We start from the raw sequence: 22,972 nt of genomic DNA, 5'->3' as shown, positions 1-22,972 counted from the left end.
ATAAGTCTATAACTTTGAATACCCAGGGAGTGGAGATATTTGACAACAGTGCTCTGCTATAGGTGAAGTCAGTGATGAGAGTATCTATAATTTCAGTTCTTCTAACTGAATCCTGTGAGGAATGCATTCGTTTTATGAAAGCAGGGTTATTCCTTGCAGTGTTTCTATCACAATATTTTTGTTCTTGTTCATTGCAGAGTTGAGGATTGTGCTGCTTGGGAAGACTGGAGTTGGGAAGAGTGCAGCAGGAAACGCCATCCTGGGAAAATGGGAGTTTGATTCAAAACTCAGCTCCACTTCCATAACTAATACGTGTAGGAAGGGCACGGCAGAAGTTGCTGAGAGACACATAGCTGTGATTGACACTCCCGACCTGTTTGGCACAGAGCTCACTGCTGATCAGATTAAACAGGAGATTGAGAACTGTGTCTCTCTGTCTGCCCCGGGACCCCATGTTTTGCTGTTGGTGCTACAGGTGGGCCGATACACAGAGAGAGAGAGGGAAGCAGTGAAGATTATTTTTGGTGAGAGTGCTGTCGGATACATGATGGTTCTTTTCACCCATGGAGACAGTCTGGAAGATGGCATGACAATTGAGAAGTACATTGAGGGAGTCAAAGGGGATCTCCAGCAGCTTATTGATGAATGTGGGGGCAGGTATCACGTCTTTAACAATAAAGACAAGAGCAATACAGCTCAAGCTATTGAACTGGTAAATGAAATAGGGAAGATGGTGGAAACTAATTGTGGGAGGTATTACACCATCAATGCATCCACCAGTCAAAATGGAGAAGGGGAGAAGGGGAAAGTGAAGAAAGCAGGACCACTGGGTAAGAGCTTCATATACGGGTGTAATCTGATGTAATCTGTTTAACATCTGTGACGTGTTTATTGAATGTCCTCTGCATAATTATTTTCTGTACCAATATGTGCTTGATTTTGTATTCTTTTTATTTGAAGCAGTCAATGATTAATAACCAAGGCTTAACATTGTATTCAGCTCTATAAATCAGTATGAATTTCCTTTCAGTACACCTTATATTGCCATGCATAAAAAAGCTAAATACAAAATGAATTCTGAGTCAGCAAGATTTTTCTGAAAAACAAATTAAAATTTAAGAAAGTAAATGTGTCTGTCTCTTCATTTAATTGAATATAACTCATTTCTGTACTCGGGAGCCTTGCTCACTAAATGTATTGGAATACCTGAATACATAATTGTGTCTTTAAATACATGGTAAAGAATTTACAATCCATCCCACAGGTTCACCGGTACCCCACATATTATCAAATGATTACTGATGCAGAATGACTGTGTGGGACCGTTGTTCTTTGTTTACACAACACAAATTCATGGTGGCACTGCCATTGCAGAAGCATGGTTTGTGCTAAATGGCTTCTCTGCATTCAAAAACAGCAGCACCTGGGAAATCTAAATCTTTCACGTACTATATTCTAAATCTTTCACGTACTATATTCTAAATCTTTCACATACTATATTCTAAATCTTTCACGTAATATATTCTAAATCTTTCACATACTATATTCTAAATCTTTCACGTACTATATTCTAAATCCTTCACATACTATATTCTAAATCTTCCACATACTATATTCAAGTCCTTTGAAGCCCAACTGATCAGGTGTTATTGGTTTAGTATAGATGTTTTGCAACATGGCTGCTAATATTTGGGACAGATTTTCTCCCTGATCAGGAAGTGGCTTACTCTGTTGTCTCTCTTCATCAATCTTGGAAGCCCTTAAAGAAAACATCTGAGAATTTCCTTTTTTTGCTCTTATTCTCCGATTCATACAGATGGTGATAGAATGATACATGGAGATTCTCAACATTCATTCTTATTACAATAATAATTTTATAATAATTTAGTAGTTTTAGTTTTCTGATGGGACTCTTCATGCTGCAGAGACAGATTTTTAAGCTCTTGTTCAATAAAATCTATTTACTTTCTGTTCCCGACATAAAATAGCTGCTTTTTGAACAGACATTGCTCTCAAATACGGCATAAATGCCCCCCAGAAGCAGGAAGAATGTCTCTTTCTGGGGTTAGTCTCCACAGATCTTTTAGGTCAATTCAGATCCATCCCAAAGCTTGGGTGTAATATTTATATTCTTGCTCCAATCCTGTAATTAGTGTCTTCCTTGCTTCCGGTCAGGCAGAAGCACAGTGCACCTGATTAATCAGTGGCAGGAGATATTCTAGAGTTCCTCTGAGCAGCAGTGGTGTTCTAGTTCTCCCAAGTCAGCTGTGCTGGCTGGCTTCGGCTGCAGTCTGCCTGGCGGCCCTGCAGCAGCGAGCAGAGCGACTAGCTCGCTACACTGTGCTGCACCCCTTGCATTGGTCATGTGTGCAATCCTAGTAAACATCAAACAAGTTGCTGTTGAATTCTCAGTCTATTAGATACATTTAGGAGCCATTCCAAATGATCAATTACAGCAAACGTACACAACAACTGCTGTAGCATTGTGGAGCTGAAGTTTTCTATACTGGTATGCTTATCTAAGACTCAACTTGGTGTAGATTTCCAGTTAACTCCAGCGTATCCCGGGTGGATTTGCAGTATAATGGAAGCTGAGGCTCAAGGAAAGTAAAGTGACCTCTACTGGCACAGAGAGTAGAGCAACTGGATCTCCTGTGAGCCGTCCATGTCAGGCCTGATGAGAAATGAAACGAAACATCACCCCTCAGTGTAATATAGAACCATTGCAGTGCCGCTGTCTGTCTGTCTGTCTGCCATTGAAGATCATTGAGGGTATAGTTAGCACACTGTGGTCCCATTCTACCAGCCTCACCCCATTGTAGCTGCCCTATACTTGTGCTACCATTGCCCCTCAGTGTAAAACAGAACCATTGCAGTGCCGCTGTCTGTCTGTCTGCCATTGAAGATCATTGAGGGTATAGTTAGCACACTGTGGTCCCATTCTACCAGCCTCACCCCATTGTAGCTGCCCTATACTTGTGCTACCATTGCCCCTCAGTGTAATACAGAACCATTGCAGTGCCGCTGTCTGTCTGTCTGCCATTGAAGATCATTGAGGGTATAGTGAGCACACTGGGGTCCCATTCTACCAGCCTCACCCCATTGTAGCTGCCATTGTAATACAGACACTATTTTCTATATGCACACCCACACACACACACACACTGAGGCACACACACACACACACACAAACACAGAGGTACTGACATGCACACACACACACTCTCTCTCTCACACACACACACACGCACACACTCACAGAGCTGCTTTGTTTCAGCAGGGAAGTGCTTTCTTCTCTCCCTCACACACTGTGTAAAGGGGGGTGGATGTGCCCCTCAGTGTTCAAAGTTATATTAAATTGATTAGACCATACAACTGAATCTTTTCCCATCACTTGACAATGCAGCTACTGTTCAACCACCTTTACTGATTTAGTTTTTTGTATTTTCGGTCACCTGATCACTCTTCAATTGAACAGACTACAACATTGCCTGCTGGTGGTACAGCAGCTGTTCTTTTCTCAGAAAAGTGGACCTTTGGTGCCACCTAGTGGCTATTCCTCATAGTTACACCCAAAGCTCCAGTAACCCTTCATACATGCCTTGTATTAAAACTGTTTTTTTTTTTTTTTTTTTTTTTAAACCCAGGCCCTGATTGACTTCAAAATGTACAGGTTTGGTTTAATTTAAAATTACTAAAAGAAACAACCAAATTCAATGGCAAATGTTTGGACCAGAAGTCTTCAGTCTTCAGGTTTCCGTTTGTTTCTAAGCATGCATTGTTTTCCAGTGCACATAAACAGTACATACAGACACAGTATATTGCAAAAAACACAGACCTGGTTGATCAAGGTGGAGTGGCAAGTTTCTCTGAACAAACAAAACAGGCAGATAGGTGTATTTGTGAAGTGTTCCCTGAATGTCCCGGCTGGCTGTAGGTAGAGTCACCACGACGAGACTTGAAAGCAGCGTTCTGTTTATTTAGGTGAACACAGCAGAGCAGAGTTACAAATGTAACGGGGTCGAAATGACCCTTTATTTCACATTTCTATTTTGCACTTATTCGTTATTTGTATATTTTGATTTGCGCATGTTTTCTTTGATCCGGCACGTTCATTGATTTTATAAGCTAATTAATTAATGATTCAGCAATTGAAAATACACACCTGACGATAAATACCCCTTGATTTTAGTTTTCCATGATGGCCATCCACCGTTTGTCTTGTCTATCTGTCTGTGCGTGTAGGAGAGGGGACCTGAGACGGAATGAAAATAAATGGTAAACCTAGAACTTGTTGGTGCTGCTGTGACGATGACAATGATGATGATGATGACGATGATGACGATGATGATGATGACGATGATGATGATGATGATGATGATGAATAGTGTTTATCGATGTCCCCTCCTCTGCACGCACTGGCATTTTGTGTTTTGTGTTTGTTTTTAAACAGGTTATTTTTATTTTCAGATTTTTACTGTGATTTTAAACGAAACCCCTGTTTAATAGTTTTTTTTTTTGTAGTCAAGGGTTACCTTGCAGGTGTTACACAAACAATTCACAGAACAGACACTGCAATGTTTCTGTAAATACAGTGTAGTGGGATTGTTCACGTGTGGGTCTGTACCCACCTCATACAGTGTAGTGGGATTGTTTATGTGTGGGTCTGTACTCATCTCCGCTCAGCAAGAATCACACTGCGATCTGCTGAAAAGAAATGGAAGAGAACCAAACTCCCTGCTGCCCTAGACCTTTACCGCACTCTCCTCTCCTCCTTCTCCTCTACTCTCTCCTCTGCTAAATGTGCTTATTTCCAATCTGTAATCCAAGCCTCCACTAACAACCCACATAAACTATTCTCTACCTTCTCCTCCCTCCTAAACCCTCCCCCCCTCCTTCTCCCTCCTCTATCTCCCATGACGACTTTGCCTCCTTCTTCTCTTCTAAAATCTCAGATATCCGCAAACTCTTTACCACCTCTCCCTCCCCTGCACCCCCTCCTGCTCCAACCCCTACACCCACTACATCCCCTACTAACTCGCCCTCCCTCTCCACCTTCTTGTCCCTCTCAGACTCTGACCTCTCCTCCCTGCTCCAGGGTCACAAACCCACCACGTGTGCCTTGGACCCCCTCCCCACTCACCTCTTTCAAGCTGCTGCTCCTGCTCTACTCCCCTTCATCTCCTCACTCCTCAACACCTCTCTACTTTCTGGCATCTTTCCCTCTGCCTTCAAAAAAGCCTCTATCACTCCCCTCCTCAAAAAACCTACCCTCGACCCCACCTCCCTCCAGAGCTACCGTCCTGTCTCCCTCCTACCCTTCCTCTCCAAAACCCTCGAGCGGACTGTACACCGCCAGCTCTCTGCTTTCCTGTCCAACCACTCTCTGCTTGACCCTCTCCAATCTGGCTTCCGCTCTGCTCACTCCACTGAAACCGCCCTCCTGTCTGTCACCAACTCACTTAAGTGTGCCCGAGCTGCCTCTCTCTCCTCTGTCCTAATTCTCCTCGACCTCTCTGCTGCCTTTGACACTGTTGATCACTCTATTCTACTATCATCTATTGCTGACCTGGGGATCTCTGGCACTGCTCTGGCCTGGTTCTCCTCCTACCTCTCCAACCGCACTTACCAGGTAACCTGGCGTGGAGCAACCTCCGCACCTCACCCTCTCTTAACTGGAGTCCCCCAAGGGTCAGTCTTGGGTCCTCTCCTGTTCTCTCTCTACACCCACTCTCTGGGCCCCCTCATCGCATCCTATGGTTTCTCATACCATTTCTATGCTGATGATGCTCAGATTTTCCTCTCTTTTCCCACCTCTGACTCCACCATCTCCTCCCGTATCTCTACCTGTCTGTCTGCTATTTCCTCCTGGATGCACTCGCATCACCTCAAACTCAACCTCTCTAAATCTGACCTCCTTTTCTTTCCCTCCTCCTCCCCCTCCTCTGATCTCTCTATCTCTGTTCCTCTGGAATCTACCACACTCTCTCCCTTCCTCCGCTAAGAACCTTGGAGTCACCCTGGACCCCTGCCTCTCTTATTCCCAGCACATCTCCACTCTGGCACACACTTGCCGATTCTTCCTGAGCAACATCTGAAGAATCCGACCCTTCCTCACCAACTATGCTACCCAGCTCCTGGTCCAGGCCCTGGTACTCTCCCGCCTAGACTACTGCAACTCCCTCCTGGCTGGCCTCCCTGCGTCCGCCACCCGTCCGCTCCAGCTCATCCAGAACTCTGCTGCCCGCCTGGTGTTCTCTCTGCCTCGCTTCGCCCACGCTACTCCACTACTCCGCTCGCTCCACTGGCTCCCGATCACCGCTCGCATCCAGTTCAAGACTCTTGTACTAGCCTACAGATGCCTTGACCAGACTGCACCCAGCTACCTCCAGACCCTCATCTCTCCCTACACCCCCACTCGACCTCTCCGCTCCGCCTGCACTAGAAGACTAGCTCTACCTCCGCTACGCTCCCCTGCCTCCAGAGCCCGCTCCTTCTCCACCCTTGCTCCGCAGTGGTGGAATGACCTTCCTACAGATGTCAGGACTGCCCAGTTCCCTGACCACATTCCGGCGCCTCCTTAAGACTCACCTCTTCAAAGAGCACCTGTAGAACTCCTCTGTTTGTATCCTGGGACACTATCACCCTTCATGTAAATGTGCTTTATTTTGCTCTTATCAGCCCCCTATTTTACTGCATTTAATCCTGTACTTCAGAATACTGTAATCTGCCAAGTTTTTAACCTGTAGTACTTTGTATTTAATCACATCCTGATGTAACTATCACTATTTAATCATATCCTGATGTAACTATCACTATTATCTGCTGTATTATTGAATTGTGGTTTGTCACACTTGTACTTTGCTTGAACAAAAGTTATTGTATTTCTTGCTCTTATTGTATTAATTGTATTGTAACGCTTGAAATGTTTTTGCTTACGATTGTAAGTCGCCCTGGATAAGGGCGTCTGCTAAGAAATAAATAATAATAATAATAATGTTCTGCTCTCAAGTGATCCATATCAATGATAAATGTAGTTTTCTGAGTAGTTTTATAGAACGCTGACATGTCACATGACTCAGGGGGGACGCGCATAGCAACAGAACGCTGAAACGTCACATGACTCAGGTGGGACGCGCATAGCAACAGAACGCTGACACGTCACATGACTCAGGAGGGGACGCGCATAGCAACAGAACGCTGTCACGTCACATGACTCAGGAGGGGACGCGCATAGCAACAGAACGCTGACACGTCACATGACTCAAGGGGGGAGAAATTTGCCATGACAACGGCACAGAGTGCGCAGTTTCGTGCTGTGTGAATAACAGCGATTTTAAAGAATTTGAAAGAATTTTTTTTTTTTTAAGAATTTTAAACTTTTTTTTCGCTTTTATCGTCTTTTCCAGTCCATGTATTACACTCACTCACACTCATTTAATCTGAAATAGCTTTGGTCTTGAATTGAAGTTTGAATTTCCATCGACTGGGATATTTAATCGTTTGTTTCTACATCGCTATACTCGGTGCTTACTTTGTGCCGGGGCTCAGCCCCGGAACCTCTGGGCGAACAGAGTCATATTCCCGGGACCTCCAGTTAAAAATCTTGAGCGCCTTTAAGTAAGATGTCTCTGGCTGCGCTATTGTCTTTTATAAACACAAATAATATTACTTGATTTGAAAAACGTCATGAACGATACAAGCAACTTCTTACACTACTTGGTTTGATTAAATGAGTAGAACACAACAAAATATGAAAGCGGAACATTAATATCAACAAAGAACAACGACAACCTTTTAATGAAAAAATATATATTGTAGCCCACTTCAATAGGAACATTAGCTTGCTATATTATATTAAACCAAAACAATAAAAAATAACGATCTGGATCTCTCTTGGCTTTTTCAATTAATATAATTTAATTAATAGAGAATCAAAACATACTAAGATCACAGCTACCTAGCCTCAGTTTAATTGATGTTTTTTGTAATCTACCAGCGGCTTCTGTTGCAGACACATCGCTGATAATAGTGCAGACCGCGGGGCAAACCAATGCGCGGGGGGGGGATTTATTTACACATGCTTTTATGTATTTATTATCAGTTCTGCGGTTGCCTTTTCTTAATTTCTCTGCAGCACTCCTGCTTTGTATATGATGTAGAACACGTGATTGTAAACAGCTAACACTAGCACGTGCAATACTCTTTCAAATACACGTGTTATGATTTTGAATGCGCGCTTCTTCAGGACGGTATTATTGTCATTGCATTCGCCCCGGCTCCTCTTTCTTTACACATTAAGCACTGGCTATATATACTGTAGCTGGACCTGGCAACGAGGCGTGCAATTTTATAGAGGGGGCTCCGAGGAAGACGCGGGGAATGTCATGGGACTGTATGGGACACTTTCATTACATATCGTGCCCGTCTTTAACACTGCATTTATTAAATCACGACACTCATTCAATCTGAAATAACTTCGGAGCAGTGTTAGAGCTATAGACTATAGCATAGATACACGGGAATTGTAAGTCCTATTCTGAAATGATGTTGAAGATGATGTGGCAGGTCCACGGATGACATCCTTCCACGTCCCTCAGTTTGTGGTGGTTGAGCAGCGCTGGCTGTTTCAGCCTGTAGAGCGGCTCTTACAGCAGCAGCAGCTGCGCGCTCGATGATTGCATGTGAGTTACTGGAATCCGCCAGGATGTCTTTCTGAATGTGAACCTGACCGAGTCCGTGGAGATTCACCCGCCCGTCCGAAGAATGATGACGTCACGAAGAGGGCGGGGCGCGTCTGCATACACACTCCAGATTTAGCTGCCAGTTAAATATTTAGCTAAATGTTAAATCTTGTTAGTATTAAACTGTATATTTAAAAGTTAAAAATTAATAATTCAAAATGAAACATAACCTTAACTGATACAAAATTGTTTAAAATACAATGCTCCCATGGCACTCCATTAGCAACACAGACGTTTCCAAAAACGAACCCAGCATTTGAGTAAATGTGATAACAAGAAGCGGTCAGGATGATTTCAAACAGCATGAAAAGATAAGGGGCCGGTCTAAAGAAAGAGAAAGAAAAATGACATTTGAAGCGCTCTACTCTTTAACAATAGACTTGTTTCATTTGTGTTGCAGAGGAGAAACCCAGCTAACTGAGGAACGAGTGATTCAGTAGAGAGAGGCATGGACCTGACTCCAAGGAGAAGAAGAAGGAGTAAAGAGAATGACACGCCTGATATGTCACAAGAGCCTGCCAGGTACTGAAAGTCTTTTCTTATTAGTTCACAGTGCGGCGGCATGCTGAATAATACCTTTACTAAGAAGCTGTTCAGGAATCCAAATCACTGAGCTGAGTCTCAAGCCCAGGGTTAGAGTCCAGACCTCTCTGTGCTTTACAATGCTTCCCTATGCTTTACCAGACCTCTTTCTCTCTCATTCCCCTCTTTCTTTCTCATTCTCATTTGAAAAACCATGTTAAAGAGTATTAAGAAATGAGAAAAAGTCAGTCTATCACGTTAATTTTTTTTATTAAATCACATTACTAAAATCTGAAATATTAAACATTTTATGGAAATCAAAAAACAAAAACACACACACAATAAAGCAAACTTAAGTTCACTTTTTTAAAAACTGTTACAGCACTGAGTATTGGATGTCATTTTCTAAAATATATATAAAACAACCATTCTTAAAAAATAAATTAAATACAGTTACTTCGTATGAAATCCATTCGTTGCTAAAAACAAATAATTCACCTCGTTTTGCTCTGCAGGTGGCGCCGTTTTACCCCCTAACTTTCATCCAAAGTTGTGTCAGATTGAACATTCCCTTCACCGAGGAGTGGAGAGGACAGACAGGGAGTTCAATACAAAGGGTTTCTTACAACACAAAACAGTCTAGTTCAGCTGGCAGATTGTTACAGGGGAATTATAATCCCAAAGCCAAAACCCAGGATAGAGCGGCTCAGTGAATGTGGTTTGGAATCTGTGCAGGAGGGTCATTGTGTCAGAGACGCCATAAAAGGACAGCGTGCCGGCATTAAAGTCCAGATACACTCCTATTCTGGGGTAGCGGGGGGCAGTTATTGCAGTTTTATTGTTATTGTGCTGGGCAGTGTAACTGGAGTCAGAGCAGTCCAAACTCCAGGACTTGTCATTGTATCCAAGGCCACAGGAGCCATCCCATCCTTTCCTGCTGATTCCTTTATATGTGACTCCTATAGAAGCCCCTCCTCCACTCCACTCAATCTCCCAGTAACAGCGAGTCCCAGACAAACCCTCTCTGCAAAGCACTTGGGGATAGCGATCAAATCTCTCTGAGTGATCGGGATATCTCTGGATCTCTCCCCGTGTCACCTTTCTGTTCCCTTCAGACAGACAGAGCTCTTCATACGCTGTGTTGGGGTCCAGAGTGAGCTGACAGGAATCTGATTGAAGAGAAGAGGACGGGTAGAGGAGAGACGGTTAGAAAAGTCAAATCACTGAGAAAATCAACAGTCATTGTCTGCTGCATCCTCACATCCTGTTTATGGAAGGTGTGTGTGTTGTTTTAATTATTTTTTTAATACATTTTGACCACTTTTTTAAACTTTTAAATTGCATTTTCTGCCTCAAGATGGCTTCCCACGGACTGGCATGGACCTCTCAGAACTACATTTCCCATCATCCTCCGTTCACTGGTAATTCCATCTCAATTACATATGTGAGCAGGAGGATGATGGGAAATGTAGTTCTGAGAGGCCCATGCAGTTACATGTGAAGCTATCTATAAGTATAAAAAAGTGGTCAAAATGTAAAAAAAATAAAAATAATTAAAACAATACACACACCTCACGTAAACTGTTGTAGCAACACATGGGAGCATGCAACACAATAAAATACAAAGGACCTTATGAACCCTTTAAACCCTCTTGCTGTTTGATTGTTTTGTTCATAATAATTCCTCGATCTTATCAAACTTCTTCAATTGGAACCAATCAAATGCAGCTCTGCATACAATTACAGTTCACTTAATGTTCCTACAGGGTATGTGTTGCCATTTTACCCACTCAGACCCCTTGCTTACTAAATATCTTCAATAGAATATCATCCACTCTTCAAATATCTGTCTAATATTTTAATGAGCAATCCATCCCACAAGTGCAGTGATACTGCAATATACATTTACTACCAGCACAGGATGACTGGGAGGGATAGCTGTTCATTTTACCCCACAACTGGTTTCACATGCATTGTACATGTATTAAAAGATGGGATGATTATCTATTCAGGGATACCAAGATATTTAGGGAGAGAAAGGTCTGAGTGGAAAGACAGGCAACAAATGCCCCTCCCCCTGTCATTCTGCATGTATTCATCTGAACCAATACATGTTGGAGAGGAGTGTAGATTAATGGCTTCACAATTACTAATAAATAATAATAATTGCTGCCCTCAAGCTCCACCCCTCCCTGTTCTGTAGTGTTAGCTCTTCTCACTGGAGTGACACATCTTTCAATCAAATGTTTCAGTGCAAACAGACTTACATTTTAAAAACTCAGCTCTGTTCCTTTGCTCTGGAGCCTGCAGACTGTAAACTGCAACTTCATTCACTGGGCAGAAAAAATAGAGAGAGAAATATAATTGAAACATGTGGATTAATACACAACACACACAAGACTCCAAACAGCAATCTGAAAAGAAACAAGGCTTGTTCACTGAATTTCAGGTGTAAAAATCCGTACTTCAAGATGTTCATGATTACAATGAATATGTATTCCTTCTGTATCGGTGCAGCAGCCAAAGTCAATGTGAACACGTCTGCCACTGCACTGGAGTCTTGTGTTCCTTCCTCTCCATCACATATCTTTGCCCAACAGTACGGTGTCCATATTAGGATACCCTTGTGCATCAAACATACAACAGTCATTGTCTGCTCCATCCTCACATCACTTCCTCCTCTCTGCTTCATCAGTCCGTTCCATCCTGCATGCTCCCTCCTACCACCTCCCTGCTCCCTTCTGCATGCACCCTTCTTCCTCCAGTCTGCTTCATCACTCCCTGCTCCTTCCTCCCTGCTCCCTTCTCCCTGCTCCCTCCTCCATGTTGCCTCCTCCCACTTATGTGCTCCCTCCTCCTTGCTCACTCTTTCATGCTCCCTCCTCCCTGCTGTCACTTCCAGTCTTCATGCTCCATTCTCTCTGCTCCCTCATCCCTGTTGCCTCTTTTCTGTCTCCTCCCTGATCTCTCCTCCATGCTCCCTCCTCTCTCTTCCACCCTCTCCTACATGCTCCCTGCTTAATTCTCCCTTCTCCCTCCATGCTCCCTCTCCCATGCTCCCTGCTCTGCCCTCCCTGCTCCCTCCTCCATGCTCCCTGCTCTGCCCTCCCTGCTCCCTCCTCCATGCTGCCTCCTCACTCCTTCCTCCTCTCTGCTGCCTCCTCCCTTCTCAATACTACATTATTTATATAGCCAACAATCTGCAAGAGGTCTTTATTAATGTCTTGCAAGTCCTGCCCCTCCTCAAGCCAGTGTCTATTTGAAAATTCTCTACCAAAGGAATCTATTTCACACCAACCTGTTGTGGTTATTTTGACTAATTCCCCCTTGCAGAAGTCCTCAATATGGTCTTTAAGTTCAGATACAGCTTTCCTCACAGCCCCAAAAGAGATGTCTGTATTGACAGTAACGCTGGGTAAGTCTCCAGCTTCAGGAGGGGCACCGAGAGACTGGAAATTCTACAACAGGAAAGTGGAGAAAAGGAGTTTTCACTGAAACAGAATGGGGTCCAAAACATTCCTGGGGAAAAGCAAGGATTCATTCATTTGGAGAGGTATGTCTGAAACCGTCCCAGTTATGGACTTGAGATTTTCTAACAAGCAGTGATGTTACCTGTAGAAAATGGATGTGATCCTGTGTCTCTGAAAGCTGTTTCAGCTCAGTGTTTCTCCTCTTTAGCTCAGCAATCTCCTGCTCCAGATTCTTCATGCGTCCTTCAGCCTGATTCACTGCAGCTTTCTCGTTAGCTCCAATCAGCTCAATAACCTCAGTGTGGATCTTCTCAATGGATCGGATCAGCTCAGTAAAGATCTTCTCACTTTCCTTTATTTCTATGCATGCAGATCTCTGAGTGAAAGAACACAGTAGAGGAGACATGGTTAGAATTGATATCAAAAACACATCAGGCATAGACAGTAAACTTCTGTAGATGTGTTTCAGTCCATCTGTTAATAATAATAATAATAATAATAATAATAATAATAATAATAATAATACCCTCTTTTCAATACCCACTTTCAGTGACTCCACAGCCTGTTTCATCTCTTCAATTTCTTTCAGTCTCTCCTGGATTCTCTGTTGTATTTCTGCCTGTGTCTCTCCCAGCTGCTTCTGTGTAGAAACACAGTGACACAGTGACATTTCTGATGCGGCATTGAGTGATATCCTGTCACACCCATCACAGGCCTGTTTAAGTATGCTATTGAAACTGACAGAATAATTTTAGTTCAAATATATGTTATGTTTTCTTGTCCCCTTACCTCTTTACAATGTGTGCAATAATTCTGAGTCAAATATATTTTGACTTCAGTTCTAGTTGCAGGCCATAGACATCTGTAGCACAGGCTAGATCAGACAACATGTTTGTATAGTTGTAAGATACAACACCATCTAGTGCACAGCTGCCAGCAATACAAAAGGACACTTGATCCACAGTAGCTGTCCACTAGATGGTACTGTTTCATACTAGTAACAGTGAATGATGGCTGATCTAGCATGTGTTACATGTTTGTTTTGTCAAGCACCTAAGAAACTGAAGCAGTTTTCTCTTTAATGGATATTTAGGGCTTCTGATTTCTGTTTTTAATCGATAAACACAAATAAAACAGCCCTGATACAAAACAATGAAATCCGTGTATACCCAATAAACACCAGAAAAACACTGGACATGGTTACTCAATTCACGTTGACTTCACCCCTTTCCATGTGAAAAAATACAATAAAATAACCTAAAACAGAACAAACAAACAAAAACATTTCTCATCTTGTATATTGAATATCATATTAATCTTGTATATTGAATATCATATTAATCTTGTATATTGAATATCATATTAATCTTGTATATTGAATATCATATTAATCTTGTATATTGAGTATCATATTAATCTTGTATATTGTATCTCATATTAATCTTGTATATTGAGTATCATATTAATCTTGTATATTGAATATCATATTAATCTTGTATCGTGTATATCATATTAATCTTGTATATTGTATGTCATATTAATCTTGTACATTGTATATCATATTAATCTTGTACATTGTATATCATATTAATATTGTATATTGTATATCACATTAATCTTGTATATTGAGTATCATATTAATCTTGTATATTGAGTATCATATTAATCTTGTATATTGTATCTCATATTAATCTTGTATATTGAGTATCATATTAATCTTGTACATTGTATATCATATTAATATTGTATATTGTATATCACATTAATCTTGTATATTGAGTATCATATTAATCTTGTATATTGAGTATCATATTAATCTTGTATATTGTATCTCATATTAATCTTGTATATTGAGTATCATATTAATCTTGTATATTGAATATCATATTAATCTTGTATCGTGTATATCATATTAATCTTGTACATTGTATATCATATTAATCTTGTACATTGTATATCATATTAATATTGTATATTGTATATCACATTAATCTTGTATATTGAGTATCATATTAATCTTGTATATTGAGTATCATATTAATCTTGTATATTGTATCTCATATTAATCTTGTATATTGAGTATCATATTAATCTTGTACATTGTATATCATATTAATATTGTATATTGTATATCACATTAATCTTGTATATTGAGTATCATATTAATCTTGTATATTGAGTATCATATTAATCTTGTATATTGTATCTCATATTAATCTTGTATATTGAGTATCATATTAATCTTGTATATTGAATATCATATTAATCTTGTATCGTGTATATCATATTAATCTTGTATATTGTATGTCATATTAATCTTGTATATTGTATGTCATATTAATCTTGTATATTGTATATCACATTAATCTTGTATATTGAGTATCATATTAATCTTGTATATTGAGTATCATATTAATCTTGTACATTGTATCTCATATTAATCTTGTACATTGTATATCATATTAATCTTGTACATTGTATATCATATTAATATTGTATATTGTATATCACATTAATCTTGTATATTGAGTATCATATTAATCTTGTATATTGAGTATCATATTAATCTTGTATATTGTATCTCATATTAATCTTGTATATTGAGTATCATATTAATCTTGTATATTGAATATCATATTAATCTTGTATCGTGTATATCATATTAATCTTGTATATTGTATGTCATATTAATCTTGTATATTGTATGTCATATTAATCTTGTATATTGAATATCATATTAATCTTGTATCGTGTATATCATATTAATCTTGTATATTGTATGTCATATTAATGTTGTTTATTGTATGTCATATTAATCTTGTATATTGAATATCATATTAATCTTGTATATTGAATATCATATTAATCTTGTATATTGTATATCATATTAATCTTGTATAGTGCATATCATATTAATCTTGTATCGTGTATATCATATTAATCTTGTATATTGAATATCATATTAATCTTGTATATTGAGTATCATATTAATCTTGTATATTGTATATCATATTAATCTTGTATATTGAGTATCATATTAATCTTGTATCGTGTATATCATATTAATCTTGTATATTGAATATCATATTAATGTTGTTTATTGTATGTCATATTAATCTTGTATATTGAATATCATATTAATCTTGTATATTGTATATCATATTAATCTTGTATATTGAATATCATATTAATGTTGTTTATTGTATGTCATATTAATCTTGTATATTGAATATCATATTAATCTTGTATATTGAATATCATATTAATCTTTTATATTGTATATCATATTAATCTTGTATATTGAATATCATATTAATCTTTTGTATTGTATATCATATTAATCTTGTATATTGAATATCATATTAATCTTGTATATTGAATATCATATTAATCTTGTATATTGTATATCATATTAATCTTTTATATTGTATATCATATTAATCTTGTATATTGAATATCATATTAATCTTTTGTATTGTATATCATATTAATCTTGTATATTGAATATCATATTAATCTTGTATATTGAATATCATATTAATCTTGCATATTGTATATCATATTAATCTTCTTTTTTATGTTTTTTGCTTTTTAAGTGAGGTTCTTGACTTTGCTGGGAATGCTATTTTTGAACAGTTTTACCAATTAAACTATAATATCTTAAACAATGAAACTGATCTATGATTTTATTAAGTCACAAGATACATATAAAAAACACTAGGAATATAAATCATGCTAATTTTACACTACAAATTCCAATGCAACACAAAACAGCTGAACAAATCCTTCTTACCCTGTGAGGCAGGGCTGAGGTCCTGCACATGTAAATAGTGTGTTTTTGTTTGATTGTAAATAATGTTTTTGATAATCAAGATTGTGCTAGATATGGCAGGGCATATTCAAATCCAGGTGTGGAATGTGGCCAGGTGTTAACTGATTAATTGATTATCTCTTAGCCCCGGCCACATGCCTTTAAAAAGGGTCTGAAAAGCCAGTTTCTTGATTCTACAAGCAGGGATACAGACTGTCTGGGAAGGAGAGTGTTGCTGTAGGATCCTCACGACTGCGTGTGTTAACCAGGGTGAGAAAAACACAAGAGGAAAAATGTATCTCGGATCACTGTGTGAGTTAACCAGGATCGCTAGCACTGGAAGGAATAGGGAACAAGTTTAGGGGATTTTAATCCCACCCAAGTCTAGAGAGGAGGTGTCAGGGAGACTGTTCCTGGAGTGGAACCTCCTTTCTTGTTTGGTCATCTTTTATTTTCTAGCTGTTTTCAAGCAGTGTTTTGTTTTGAATATTTTGTGTTTTTGTATCAAAGAAAACCTCCTGTGTCTCTCCTGTCAATCAGCGATAGCCACACCTGTAACAACACCCCTGTTACACCCTGAAATGCATTGTAGTACATCATAGTTTAGAAAGAGCAATTAAAAAACTAGGGCTCTTTAAATAGCTCTTAATATACAATTAAAATCTGATCTGATGTGGAACTGTATAACCTGGTAAACAGACATGTTAAATATCCCAGGGAATTCTTATCTTCTATGATAGCTACAAGGAAATGGTTCAAACCCTTACCTGTTTCACACTCCTTTCTACCTCAGCTGAGACTGTATCATGGCTCTTGTGTTCATCTTGTGCACACAGCCAGCAAATACACGTCTGATCGGTTCTACAGAAGACCTCCAAAACCTTCTGGTGTTCAGCACAAAGCTTCTGCTCCAGATCTCCAATTGCATTGATCAGCTTGTGTCTCTTTAATGTTGTAACTTCACTGTGAGACTTGACGTGTGTTTCACAGTAAGAGGCCAGGCACGTCAAACAGGATTTCACAGCTTTGAACTTTCTCCCAGTGCAGAAATCACACGGCACATCTCCAGGTCCAGCATAACTTTGAGCAGGAGGAGGATTGAGTCCTGCCTTCTTTAATTTCTCCACAACTTCAGCCAGCATGGTGTTTCTGCGCAGAACAGGCCTTGGGGTAAAGGTCTCTCTGCACTGGGGGCAGCTGTAGACACCTGTATGATCAGTCTGATCCCAGCAGTTCTTAATACACCCCATACAGTAACTGTGTCCACATGGAATAGCGACTGGATCCTTCAATAGCTCCAGACACACTGAACAGCTAAACTGATCCTCTGACCACAAGTTTGAAGCCATTGTTGCTGCAGTGAGACAGAGAGAATGACGATTTCACAACAGAAACTTCACTGTTCTGATTTCCTGGAATTGTGTACAGCTCTGAGAGGCGGGGTTTGGGACTGAGGCCAGGTTTAGACAAGCAGGAGGAGCAGAAATTGCTGAATCAGTGTGAGAGGGGCGGAGAGGAGAGAGTTGTGAGTGGGACTGGAGTTTGAGAATGGCATTGTCACAGTAACCCTTCTATAGCTACAGTATGTATTTGACTGCACTAGACCTTCACTTCTGTGTGGGTCTGAATCCTCAGAAGTTCACAAGGGAAGTGAGTTTGGTGAAGTTCGATCTTCGTGGGCATTAATCCACATCTCAAAGTCCATTAGTCCTCAACCACAAACTTGTCTCTGAGCACCAACTGCTTTCTTCCCTCCAGTTCAGGGCAAGCTTGAGGCACAGAGTCTGAACTGCTCACCCCCCTAAGAGAACGTGAAGGGTGGTCCCTCCAGTCCAGGGGAGGCTGTATATTATGAGAACTAGACATGTTCTAGTGTTATCAGCCAGGGTGTGTACGTTACTGACATACTCATTTATTACAGTGCTGATTTCATGAGTTAAAACCATTTTATACAGAACAGACACTCAAACAAAGCTTACAATCAAGGGACCTACTTTTGAAATCTGTGCACTATTTGTTTTATTCATTTCAGACAATGTCTTCCCTCTCATCAGCAGAACATCGTTCTCTCAAGTCCCTTTTCGTTTTGCTGTTGCTCGTTTTGTTTTCCACACTTACTTATTTTCACTCTCTTTGACTCAGGTGAAGCCCATTGATCCTGCAGCCCCCACACTGGTTTCCTCTCCCCGTTCACTTCCTTCCTTCCTGTGTTACAGGTAATAGGACCCCACCTCCTGACCCCCTTCATCAAACATTTCAAAGAGATTTCATTTCAATCAGCCATGCTGCTGTGTTTTCATGAACAGATACAATTGTTCATTTTGAAAACTCTCCTGATAGATAGATATTAATGAACACTCATGGGGACCACACTGAGGTTAAAGGTTTAAACGTCATCATGTTCTTTACATTTCTTACCTGATGAGGATTTTCTGTTGCTGTTTCTGATTAGATTTTATTCACGGTGCTTACTAACTATTTAAGCAAAACATTGCTTCTGTTTGACTGCTGTGTTAGAGTGTCTAGTTCTGTACAGGAATATGAGAAGGATGGAACTCCAGCCATTGGAATAGTTGCGTCAATACCCTCGATTCACCATGAAGTGTGATCCTGGGCTGGAATCACAATATGTGCATTCATTTTCCCAGCAATGACAGACACAACAGAACAGCACAGACCTGTCAGCACTTATTGATGCTAGACCCCTGCGATATGAGAACCAGGCAGAGCCGCAGTGACTGCTTCAGTTGTTCTCCAGATCCCTGGCATCGATTCTGGGATGTATAAAAGCTGCATCTCCCTGTTGCCAGTCAGTTTCAGTTCCAATGGTAGAACAGCACATCAGATCCTATTGCAGTGACTTTGAGAGAGGGCTGACAGTAGGAAGTGCTCGCTTCACTGCCGTATCCAAGACTGCACACAATCCTGATGTTTCATTCACAAGGAACAACAGTCTCCACAGTGATAGGACTCTCTCTATGTGTGGCTCATTCTGGAGAACAGACTTCCACCTCAATGCAATAACATACAAGTTCCCTGGCAAATTACATTTAATAGAGAAAAGTGTAAAGTACTGCACGCAGGCAATAAAAATGTGCATTATCAATATCATATGTGAGATACTGAAATTGAAGAAGGAATCTATGAAAAAGACCTAGGAGTTTATGTTGACTCAGAAATGTCTTCATCTAGACAATGTGGGGAAGCTATAAAAAAAGGCCAACAAGATGCTCAGATATATTCTGAAAAGTGTTGAATTTAAATCAAGGGAAGTAATGTTAAAACTTTACAATGCATTAGTAAGACCTCACCTCCAATATTGTGTTCAGTTCTGGTCACCTCGTTACAAAAAGGATATTGTTGCTCTAGAAAGAGTGCAAAGAAGAGCAACCAGAATTATCCCAGGTTTAAAAGGCATGTCGTATGCAGACAGGTTAAAAGATTTGAATCTATTCAGTCTTGAACAAACAATACGCAGTGATCGGATTCAAGCATTCAAAATCCTAAAAGGTATAGACAATGTCGACCCAGGGGACTTCTTTGACTTTTTTGACCTGAAAAAAGAAACAAGGACCAGGGGTCACAAAAGGGGCATTCAGAACAGAAAAAATGAGGCACTTTTTTACACAGAGAATTGTGAGGGTCTGGAACCAACTCCCCAGTAATGATGTTGAAGCTGACACCCTGGGATCCTTCAAGAAGCTGCTTGATGAGATTCTGGGATCAATAAGCTACTAACAACCAAACGAGCAAGATGGGCTGAATGGCCTTCTCTCGTTTGTAAACTTTCTTATGTTCTTATATTCTTATGAAGGAATTAGTGGCTGATGGGAATCACAGAGGGATGATCATGCATCCCTCCAGAACAATTTAAATGCCTTGCAGACTCTCAATCTGCCAGGACCAATCACTGTCATCTGGCTGGCCTGGGGGCCCTACACCCTACTGACAGTGGTATGGCAAGTGATTCAGTCCCAGGGGGGTCCTATACCCTACTGACAGTGGTATGGCAGGTTTATCAGTCCCAGGGGGGTCCTACACCCTCCTGACAGTGGTATGGCAGGTGATTCAGCCCCATGGTGTCTGTTTTGACACTGATGTGCTCGTCTGTCTGTTTAGATGTTGTTTCTTGAAGGGTTTTTAGGCTCCTCTGTAACAGTTCGTTCTTCACTCTTCAATAATAGCAATGCATTGGAGCAGCTGTCCAGCAGATATTTCACATGATTCCCTTTGATTGGAATTGAAGCAGCTCACTGTCACTCTGTCACTGTGTAATATTGCATTATACTGGAGAGGGATCCTGGGTTTGTCTGCAGCATTGATCTCTGATGAAAGCCTGGCTGACAGACGTCAGAGTGTTTTACAATGGAGAAGAAACCAGTTTGCAGTTCTGAGTGTGGCTCTTAATTATTACCAATGCTTCTGATTATTTTACAGTCGCTCCTGAGTTAAGCAACATCACTTGTGTTGAGTGAAATTCTGTAAAATGTCACTTTTGAATTCAATAAGACGATGTACTTTCTTCGATTGTATTTATTTCTGTTCATTTTGACAGTAAAATAAATCTAATATATGTGAAGGTTTAGTGTAAAAAGTCGAATTCAAATCCAACACATCTTACCACGCAACCCCCTCCTCTCACACATCATGTGTTATATATTATATTTGAAATGGTGAGGATACACAGGTCCTTATTATCACAGTGTTTACGACTGGTAACATTAGAGCTATCAGGGTCGTTACTGATCTGAACAGCAATGCAGGGGGATTCCTCAGTGCTGTAAAATGCTCTAAAAAACCCTCCTTGATCAAAGGGAAGCTGCTATCCAACCACCCTTGTATTGAGGAGACTAAACTGCAGTTCTTTGTTTCTCCCAGCAGGGGGTGATAATGCTTCAGTGTTGGATGTATTTTAACCCCTATAGTTCTGACTAGCACTTCTGGATTTCTTCAAAGGGAACACAAACACAGGAAAACCTGCTACATGCAGCACACACTTTTGTGTCATCCACAGGCCTGATTGAAATGGTATTCCAGACATGTATTCTGTGATGTGTAAAAGATGCATCTCCCTGACACAAATCCGTTTCAGTCACGACGGGACCACAGGGCTATAGATCTGACAGACTTTTGATAGAGGGCTGATAAGAGGTGCTTGGTTGGCAGATGCTTCCATTTTCAAGGCGGCACAAATTACTACTGAGGCTTTTTCACAAGGAACAGTCTCTAAAGTGATGTGACTCTCTCTATGTATGGGCCATTCTGACTTGACTGCAGATTTCCACCCCCAATACAACACAACCTGAAGGAATTAGAGGCTGGTAATCATTGAGGAATGGTCCCGTATCCCTCCAGCACAATTTAAAAAGCCCCTTGCAGAATCGCTACCTGACACATCCAATCTGTGCAGTGCTGGCTGCCCATGGAGGCCCTACACCATATTGACACTGCTATGGCAGGTGTTTCTGTTTTTTGTACAAATAATGAAAAACCTTTTTCAATAAGCAGATTTATTTAAAATTCAAAATAAATGACCCATACAATGAAGTGTCAATCGCTACCGCACTCACAGCGGTGCATCAAGATGAAAAGAGAAAGAGACAACAAAGCTCGGGCTGACCAAACGAAAATAGAAAAAACAAATAAAAATAATAACAAATAAAGCATACAACTTGAGTGTAAGAACAAACATTAGTAAAGCTGGGTCGACACTACAATGTCTATGTAAGACCGAATATACCTAAGCAAAGGAAACTGTGACTTAAACCAACTACACCTGTAGACAACCCAGACTAATGAAACAGAAGATCAAACTAGATGGTAACTTTACCAGTACAGTTGTGGGGCTTGCTTTATTGGGAAAGTGGTCAAAGCAGCTGATTTGTGTCAAAAGTCACGTTGTTTACTGATTGTCTCTTGCTTAGAATGTGCGAGAATTTGAAATTTCTCAAAGTTCTATGACAGTTAATTCAACAGTGGGAAGCAGCCTCCTGAAAGAAGTTGATGCGGTTGGGAAAGTGGTCAAAATTTCAGTTGTTTATAAAACGTTAGAGAAAATGTAGTTGATGCGGTTACTAAAACAGGTGTACCTCTTGATTGGTAAAAGTTATTTCTGTTTTGATTTCAGATTTGAATAGCAGAGAAGTAGAGGAAGATTCCGTATACTCTCACTTTTTGTCTTACTTGTTGGGAAAGTGGTCAAAGCAGCTGATTTGTGTCAAAAGTTACATCGTTTACAGGAAATAGAATGCTGGAAGTCTGGGAGTTTTTAAACAATGGGGGAAAAAGTCCCATTAAAGTGAATGAAGATGGACAAAAAAAGGAAAAAAACTTAATAGTTTAAAAAGTATAAAAGATATCAAAAAGTTGTATACAAGCACACTCTTCTAGACCGGTCTACACGTTTTAAAGTTTGAACGGCGTTT

The 22,972-nt window shown here is 40.1% G+C and overlaps 3 protein-coding genes across 7 annotated transcripts in view; 1 reads left to right on the top strand and 2 right to left on the bottom strand.

Annotated features, from left to right (window-relative positions):
• Positions 1 to 1,084, top strand: part of LOC117433050 (GTPase IMAP family member 8-like) — a 50,986-nt gene extending 49,902 nt beyond the window's left edge. For all 4 annotated transcript variants that reach the window (XM_059016318.1, XM_059016320.1, XM_059016319.1 and 1 more), the window contains one exon: positions 198 to 1,084. In XM_059016318.1, the coding sequence (XP_058872301.1) occupies positions 198 to 865 (668 nt within the window). In that variant the 3' untranslated portion in view covers positions 866 to 1,084. The remainder of the gene's footprint in view (positions 1 to 197) is intronic.
• Positions 1 to 22,972, bottom strand: part of LOC117433057 (GTPase IMAP family member 8-like) — a 267,258-nt gene that overhangs the window by 132,645 nt on the left and 111,641 nt on the right. The gene's annotated exons all lie outside the window — the stretch shown is intronic.
• Positions 9,522 to 17,912, bottom strand: LOC131723026 (tripartite motif-containing protein 16-like). The gene is made up of 6 exons (XM_059016315.1): positions 17,315 to 17,912; positions 13,281 to 13,376; positions 12,879 to 13,112; positions 12,565 to 12,724; positions 11,534 to 11,599; positions 9,522 to 10,435 (listed from the first exon to the last, which is right to left on the bottom strand). The coding sequence occupies exons 1-6, from the start codon at positions 17,894 to 17,896 to the stop codon at positions 9,906 to 9,908; spliced, it is 1,668 nt and encodes a 555-aa protein (XP_058872298.1). The 5' UTR covers positions 17,897 to 17,912; the 3' UTR covers positions 9,522 to 9,905.

This window comes from Acipenser ruthenus, chromosome 52 (genome assembly GCF_902713425.1).
Source record: "Acipenser ruthenus chromosome 52, fAciRut3.2 maternal haplotype, whole genome shotgun sequence".
Lineage (NCBI taxonomy): Eukaryota > Metazoa > Chordata > Actinopteri > Acipenseriformes > Acipenseridae > Acipenser > Acipenser ruthenus.
The sequence above is the reverse complement of the archived record's forward strand: the minus strand, read 5'-3'. Positions and strand labels throughout refer to the sequence as shown.